This window comes from Macaca mulatta, chromosome 15 (genome assembly GCF_049350105.2).
Source record: "Macaca mulatta isolate MMU2019108-1 chromosome 15, T2T-MMU8v2.0, whole genome shotgun sequence".
NCBI classification, from domain to species: Eukaryota; Metazoa; Chordata; class Mammalia; order Primates; family Cercopithecidae; genus Macaca; species Macaca mulatta.
In genome coordinates this window covers 106,052,326-106,060,941 of record NC_133420.1, presented here as the reverse complement: position 1 = coordinate 106,060,941, position 8,616 = coordinate 106,052,326, and the positions used below count along the sequence as shown (strand labels likewise).

Sequence of the window (8,616 nt, the reverse complement as noted above, 5' to 3'; positions counted from 1 at the left end):
AAATTCCTAATAAATTCATCAAAGCCGAACTTTTCCTTTTTGCCTTTCCCTTCTTTGCTAGTGCCTGGGCCTGCGTTCAGCTTCCCGCTCCGCAATCCGGCACTCGCAGGCTCTTAAGTCCCACCCACGCGGCCGCGCACAGGTAACTGCGGCGCCAGCCCCACCCCACCTACGAGCTCCTCCTCCGTCACCGCCCTAGGGCCTCGGCCCCGCCCTTGGAAGCGTGGTCGTGACGTCAGCGCGCTGTCTCCGAAGCCCGGCAGCAAATGAGCGCAGACCGCACGGGCCCTCCGCGTACCGCGGCACACGCATGCGCGTTGGTTCTCTGAGCCCTGAAGACCTGGCGGAGCCCAGCGCGGATGGAGGCCTGAGGGTGGCGGGGGCGGAGCGCGCCGCGAGCTGGGGGCATGTCCGCGGCGGGCGCCGTCTAGAGGAAGGCCAAGCAGCCGCCACCACGCTGTCGGTCGCGGCGAGACGCAAGCGAGCCAGGCCGAGGGCCGCGGCGGCGATGCAGCGACGGCGGCGCCCTCCGCCACCCACCTCCCGGCTGCCCGAGGGCTGCGGGGGAGGCGGCGGTGGGAGCGAGGAGGTGGAAGTGCAGTTTTCCGCTGGGCGTTGGGGCTCGGCCGCGGCGGTTTCGGCGGCGGCGGCGGCGGCGGCCACGCGCAGCACCGAGGAGGAGGAGGAGAGGCTTGAGCGTGAGCACTTCTGGAAGATCATTAATGCCTTCCGCTACTACGGGTAAGGAGCCCGTGGCGGACCCCGGCCCAGACCGTCGGGGCGCCCACTGGTGGCGGCGGACCCGCCGGAACGGGGGCGCTCGCCGTCCCGCCGCCACGCCTCCGAGGCGTCGGGACCCGGCTGCTGCAGCTGACCTCCGGGCCCCGAGTCACCTCGCACCACCCCAGCCCCTCCCGGCCCTGCACACCCGCGTGTCCGCCGCGCCGTCTGCTGCACAGCCTCGTGTCTTCTGACCTCAGGATCAGATTAGCTCTCCTGCCTCCGTCCTCTTAAAGGTTTGGCTTTGAGGCCGGTGGGGGTGACCGGAGAAGCGCTGTAACAATTTCAGATAGAAGACGATGGTGGTAGAATCGTCCACTGCTGGGCTGATTGGTGTGTGTGGTCGATGTCCTTCAAACTGAACACATGGAGAGCCCAAGTTCACCTACGCGTGGGATGCTGTAGGACGTATTTTCCCAAACTGTTACCAGTGCTTGTAAGAGCAGTTTAAGATTTCCACCCACCCCTTCTTTGGCGCTGTGAACACTTGCACATTTGTGTGAGCGATTGAATGATGCTGCTCAGTGTCTTTAACTGGTGGGTGATTAAGGGCGGAAGTGGTCCTGATATTCTAAAATTTGCTAATTATTAGGAGAGAAATGAGAGAAGTCACAATAAGAGCTGCCTTTACGTTCTTTTTTCCTGCAAAAATGTGTCTAATTCTCCCTGGTGTGCTAGGCACTGTGGTAGGACCTTTTAAGTACGCTCCTCATTCATAAAACCAGCTCCCTAACTTCTACGTTTCTTCTAGATAGATGTAAAAGTAGTTTAATCACAAAATTATAATTCCAAGAGCTGAAAGGGACTTAACTGGATTTTCAGGTGAAGATAACACTTTTATTCACGTAAGAGATATGAGTCCACCGGTGACTATGTTCTGAGTCTGCAATTGGAATCAGACAGACATGACCTCCTACGCAGGTAAACCTGTTCCCATAAGTGGGTTCCTGCTGTGCTTTATGCAAACTTTTAAAATATTGTTTATCTCATGTATTGTATTTGTTTATATAAATCTCTTGCTTTGCTGTGACCTCCTCAAGGGCAGGGGCTGAGTCTTATTTATTTTTATGTCACTAGTGCTTGGCATATGTTGTTTAAGCTCTATTTTTAACAAAACAAATGGTAGCAAAGAAATACATTTCTCATTCCCAAATAGTCTGTCAAGTTTTTGACGGATAGTTAAATTAGTTTACTAGTCTGAATTTAGAAGCTTGCTTAATGAAAGCTTAAAGTTATTTGGAATCTGATTGTACATGTGATAGGAACTTTTGAACTTCGAAGATCTTGATGAAGTAATTTACTGATTAAACCTAGAAATAGGACCAGGGACGGCATTACTTTACAGAGCCCAAAAGAGTAGTTTGGATATTTTATTTCTCCGGATTTAGTAGTAACAGAGGGAGCAAGGCAGACCATCAGAGAATTGAATTTGATGCAGGAATTGTGACTGAAATAACCATGGAGTTAGGGAAGGCAGCTAACATCAGATAGTTAAGAGTGGGAGATACAGAAAAGTCTGGTACATTTTGCTCTTGAAAAATCTAGAAAGAATATTGGGAAATGTTTTGGGAATATAGTGGACCCATTTAGTTAAGTGTGTAGTTGTACTTACTTTTAATATATTAGGACCAATTTAAAATTGATGTTTGTGGGTAAGTATGGGATGGGACTTTATTGGGGTAGGGGTTGATCAGGAACAGAAGTGTGGCAATATAGAGAAGAGTTCTTGTGTGAATATTCTAGTGTTTATGATACTATTTCCTATACTCAATTCTTTACTGGTGTAATGTTGGATTCAGGGCATCTCATTTTTTAAAAAAATCGTTTTTATTTGTATAGACTCTCTTGAAACACTTCATATACTTGGACTGAAAATAGTATAACATCAAAAATATGCTTTTTAAAATCTCACTTAAAGGCTAGGGGTACAGAAAACGTATGTAGCAGAAAACAGTGGATTGTTACATTCTAATATTTTGTGATCTTCTAGACTTAAACTGCTTGTAGCCACTAATCATATCTGGATAAATTTAAGCTAAAATTAATCAGTATTTAATAAACTTTAAAATCTAGTTGCTCAGTTTTACTACCCACATTTCAGGTGCTCAGTAGCTACATGTAGCTAGAGTCTGTTGTATTGGACAGTGCAAATAAAAGCTTTTCCATTATCGAAGTAGATTGTGATGGACAGTCCGGTTCTACACATTTAGCAAGTACAGTTGACCCTTAAACAATATGGATCTGACTGCACGGGTCCATTTATACACAAATTTTTTCAAATAAACATTGGAAAATTGTTTTGAGATTTGCAAGAATTTGAAAAACTTAGCAAACTTGCATAGCCTAGAAATATTGAAAAAATTAAGAAAAAGTTATGCCATGAATGCATATGTGTAGATATTAGTTTATCATTTACTACCATAAAATATACACAAATCTATTACAGAAAGTTAAAATTTATCAAACCGTACACAAACACAGATCTTACATGGAGCCATTTGCAACTGAGATAAATGTAAACAAGCAAAGATGTAGCATTAAATCATAGTTGCATAAAATTATCTGTAGTAGATATGGTACTACTGTAATAATTTTGTAGCCACTTGCTGTTGCTTTTGCAGTGAGCTCAAATGTTGCCAGTATCTGCTTGAAAAAATCACTCTGCTTTTGTCTGTCCAGTAAATTGCCTATAGCAGTAAACAGATTTCATTAAACTTAATGTAATACCATAAACCTTAAATAACACCATGGGTCCCGTATGAAGTGCTACTGGTGATGCTGGAAGTGCTCCCAAGAAGCAGAGAAAAGTCAAGACATTACAAAAAAAAGTTGATTTGTTCCATATGTACTGTAGATAGAGGTCTGCAGCAGAGGTTGCCCCCCAACCCCATTTCAGACAGAGGATTTATCTTGTAGTCAAATAATGTAAATTTGCAGTATTGATAAATGCAGTGCAGTAGTGTAAATGTATTTTTCCTTTCTTATGACTTTAATATTTTCTTTAGCTTTATTGTAAGAATATAGTACGTAATATATTAACATACAAAATATCTGTCAGTTGTTTATGTTATTGGTAAGGCTTTTGGTCAGTAGTAGGCTATTAGTAGTTAAGTTTTTGGTGAATTAAAGTTGCATGTGGGTTTTCGACTGCACAGGGGGTTGGTGCACCAACCCAGGCATTGTTCAGGGGTCAACTGTACGTCCAGATTTTGCAGGGAACAATTTTACTGCTATATGTCTTTTAGTTAATACATAGGAGATTTAGATAAAAGCTCATAAAGCAAGGAATGTCTTTTGATTAATACTTTCTAATGGGTTCCAATTTTGTGATTCCTACAGATTTTGCTTAGATGACATTCTGATTAAGGTAAAAATGGGTATAGCTCATTTGTATTGAATAGCAAAAGTTAGTTTTATAACCCAGTGTTGTTATAAATGAAGCACCTTAGCACATAGACAATACTAGAGTTGAAAAGCTGAAAGTCTTTTCAGAAACTTCTTACTTTTAGAAATAACAGGATGAGATTTTTAAATATCGAGATTTGGAGCCGATTTTTGCAGGTGAGGATGTGGATAGACACAAAGCAGTAAGCAACTTGCTCTGGGTTACACAATCCAGTTGTGGTAGAATCTGACCTAAAATCCAAAACTGTTACCTAAAATTTTATGGTGCGTTAATGCAGAGTTATACTAGTAAGACAAATTTAATGTTAGGTGTTTAATAAAGATTTAAAATGAATCAAGACAGGCTTTATTTCTGACAAGTTACGTTTTTTTCTATTTGGATTTCCCAGAGTAGTTCAGCTAAGTGCAGAGGAATGGGCCTATGACCATGGCATTTAGCTCAGACCTGGTGTGGGCTCACCCTGATGACAGGTGACTAAATCCGAGTTGAGGTCACTGCTGACACCAGCTTTCTAGAGAGAGTTGGAGGCAGAGATACCACCATTGAGGAAAAATGGCTATTAAGTTTACTTTCTCCTCTTATCAGCAAGAGAATGTCGCCTCCTGATGCTGACTTAGTTCGGAACCAAGGAGAGTCTGATTTTTGTAAAATATTCCTTCAAAGCAGGTTTGACAGAGTTTCTTAAAGGGGCCAGGCAGTAAATATTTTAAGCTCTGAAGGCCAAGTGGTCTCTTGTTACAACTCATCAGCTCTGCCCTTGAATGGAAGGAGCCTTAGGCTTTGTGTAATCAAATAGTGTGACTGTGTACCAATAAGACTACAAAAAAACGAAGTAGCCAGTGGGCCCCTGCCTTGAAGCAATACCGATAGGGTAAGCATGTGCAGGATAGTGAAGTTAGCCCCAGTTATAAGGGTATAGTAAGGATTGGACTATATTCTCAACTTTAGTAAGATCCCACCTATTTTAAGAGTCACTGGTGGATGTATGTTATGGCAGCTTTGCACACCAGTAAGTAACCAGGGGTTTAAGAATCTCATCCTGCTCTGTGGAGTTACTTCTGTATCAAGAATTGACAGCTCTTCTAACCAATCTATAACTCATCTCAACTCACCCTTGCAATCTTGATACTACTTGGTAATAAGTAATATCTGTGGAAAACCAAAAGTGGCACCTGTGGGAATGTAACTGAACGTTTATTGCTTTTTACATTTGCTGAAGTACAGAGATACTGAATAATGACCAAGATGACACTTGTGTTTTAGAAGAATTCATCTGATTAGAGGTGGGGCGGGAAGGGTAGGGGAGGAGTTAGGAAGTAGAATTGGAAAGTATCCTGGGCTTATTGATTATGGGACTAGGAGAAGAGACATTTAGGATGACTCCTTAATTACTTTTATTTTTTTTGAAACGGAGTCTCGCTCTGTTGCCCAGGCTGGAGTGCAGTGGCACGATCTCAACTCACTGCAACATCTGCCTCCCAGATTCAAGTGATTCTTCTGCCTCAGCTTCCCAAGTAGCTGGGATTACAGGTGCATGCCACCATGCCCGGCTAATTTTTTGTATTTTTAGTAGAGACAGGGTTAGCCAGGATGGTCTCGATCTCGAACTCCTGACCTGAGGTGAACTGCCCACCTTGGCCTCTCAAAGTGCTGGGATTACAGGCGTGAGCCACCATGCCCAGCTGATGACTCTTTAATTTCTAACTTGGGTGCATTTGTTAATATTAGCCATGAAGGAAGGAGTGCAGGTTTTTGTGGGGCATGTGCTAAGTTCACTTTGGGTATGAGTTTTGAGGTGTGGTGAGAGGGAAGTTGTGGGGCATCCAGTGCCCAAGAGTAAACACTAGGAAGAAAGGCTGTTCAATCTGTTGACGGTGAATTGTAAACTGTCAAAGCTCTGCTGTTTACCTAACTTGTTGTGGCCATTTAGTTCCTTTAATGTCATACTCTGTTGTTAGGAATGTAAATTGATGGAGTCTTTCTACGCATCATTTTATATCAAGAACCTTAAAAATACTTACTCCTGGCCAGGTGTGGGGGCTCACACCTGTAATCCTAATACTTTGGGAGACCGAGGTTGGCCGATCACTTCAGGTCAGGAGTTCGAGATCAGTCTGACCAACATGGTGAAACCCCATCTCTACTAAAAATATAAAAATTAGCCGGGCATGGTGGTGTGCACCTGTAGTCCCATCTACTTACGAGGCTGAACCAGAAGAATCACTTGAAGCTGGGAGGCAGAGCTTGCAGTGAGTTGAGACTATGCCACTGTACTCCAGCCTAGGTGACAGAGTGAGACTCCATCTCAAAAATAAAGTTTTCCTTCTCACCTGGTAATTCTGCGAGAATTTATGCTAATTTTCCCCTAAATTATAGACAGATTTTGAATACAAAATATTCATCATAAAAACAGGTGAGTGTCTAAATGACCAGTAGTTGGGAAATAGCTAAGTAACTGTTGGTTACATAAGATGGAATGAAGAACATCCACTTTGTACCCCACAAATATATACAATTATAATTTGTCAGCATTCAGCTTAAAGAAAGTAAGATGCTAGATTACTTTTTTTTTCTTCTGTATTTTGGAGACAGGGTTTTGCTCTGTTACCCAGCCTGTAGTGCAGTGACACAATCATGGCTCACTGTACCCTTGGCTTTCTAGACTCTAGCAGTTCTCCTGCCTCAGCCTCCTGAGTAGGTGAGACTACGGGCATGCACCACCACACCTGGCTAATTCTGTTTTTTTCATTTTTTTTGTAGAGATGAGGGTCTTGCTGTATTGCCCAGGCTGGTTTTGAACACCTGGCCTCAAATAGGCTTCCCACTTTGGCCTCCCAAAATACTGGGATTACTGGCATGAGCCACTGCAACTTTGTATTAAGCAAAACAGAAATGTGCCAAAAGGTTAGAAGTGGTTCCCTCTAGAAGAGGAATTATTAGGCCTTCTTTCCCTGAGTACTTTTAATTTCTACATTTTTCACACTTTGAACATTTTAGTAATATAAATGAAATATACCTACCGGTTTTTTGAATAGTAGGTGTATATATAGTATATGTATTTATACTACATATACTATTTATACTATATATATGCTATGTATATATACTGTATATAGTATATATTTATACTATATATACTATGTATATAGTGTGTATATATAGTATATTGAACAGTAGGTATATGTGTAGTATATATATTTTGAGTGCTTGCTGTGTTTTCAAGCTATTGGGCTAAATCTTTTGAGTACGTTATTTCCAATGAAACGCTGTCTGGTAAGCAGAGGAACATAATGCTACCTATCTAATTATGGAGATGTTTCAGAATAATCAGTATTAACTGACTTGGTTTAGTCCTTGGCATTTATTAAATCTCAATAAATGGTAGCTTCCATGGTCACCTCATTGTTGTTCATTCTTTATCTTGCTTCTCTACGTGAGAGAGTTGCACAAAGGAAGGAAGTAGTTTTCCTGGTGTCGTGGCAAATAGGTGTTATAACCCGGATTTCATCCCTGATCTTTCTGACTTCAAAGCTCATTATTATACTCTCCCCAGAGGGGGATGTCAGTGGAGCTTCTGCCAACTTGATCTCTTCACCTTATCCCCAAGGGCCCCCCACACCAAGCCACCACACACAAGCTTGTAAAAACGCGACCAGCCAGGTTTTTGCTTGTTCGTCAGGAGCTTCTTCTGAAGTTCATTACTGTTTGGCAGTTGGAATAATTTGGCAGAGGGTAAAAATAAGAAAATTGTTTGGATGAATAAAGATTTAAGAAACCAAACGACAAAGGTTTTGAAATTGAAAATGAAAATAAGGCCGGGCACAGTGGCTCAGGCCTATAATCCCAGCACTTTGGGAGGCAGAAGCGGGTGGATCACGAGGTAAAGACATCGAGACCATCCTGGACAGTATGGTGAAACCCCGTCTCTACTAAAAATACAAAAATTAGCCGAGCGTGGTGGCACATGCCTGTAGTCCCAGCTACTTGGGAGACTGAGGCAGGAGAGTCGCTTGAACCTGGGAGGGGGAGGTTGCAGCGAGCTGAGATCGTGCCACTGCACTCCAGCCTGGGCAAGACAAGACTGCGTCTCAAAAAAAAAAAAAAAAAAAGAAAATAGAAAATGAAAAATACTTCTATTTTTATTTAATATTGAATTAATACCAAAGAACATTTAAACATACACACACATATATAGATATAAAATGTAAGGAATGATACAGTGAACACTCATCAATCACCTAGTTTTTAAAAAACATTATCCTGTCTCTTTCACCCTCAGAATCATTAACCTGAATTTTTACTTCTTGACTTTGTAGTTTTTCCACATATGCTCAGTCCCTGAATAATAATATTTAGTTTTCCATGAAATGCAATTGTACATTATGTGTTTTCCTGCAATTTTTTCAACAAATGTATATGTTCTTGAGTTT

The 8,616-nt window shown here is 42.1% G+C and overlaps 1 protein-coding gene across 4 annotated transcripts in view; it reads left to right on the top strand.

The window, feature by feature from the left end:
- The first annotated feature begins 304 nt into the window (after window positions 1-304).
- CARNMT1 (carnosine N-methyltransferase 1) overlaps window positions 305-8,616 on the top strand; it is a 45,583-nt gene continuing 37,271 nt past the window's right edge. The window contains exons 1-2 of one of the 4 annotated variants that reach the window (XM_077966250.1): window positions 760-1,216; window positions 1,603-1,701. Coding sequence is in view for 2 of the 4 variants with exons in the window: in XM_001094584.5 (XP_001094584.2) it covers window positions 311-741 (431 nt within the window). In the remaining 2 variants the exon portion in view is untranslated. Of the gene's footprint in view, window positions 1,318-1,602; window positions 1,702-8,616 lie in introns of all 4 variants that reach the window. The other 3 variants (XM_001094584.5, XM_028835252.2, XM_028835250.2) reach the window with 3 other exon arrangements.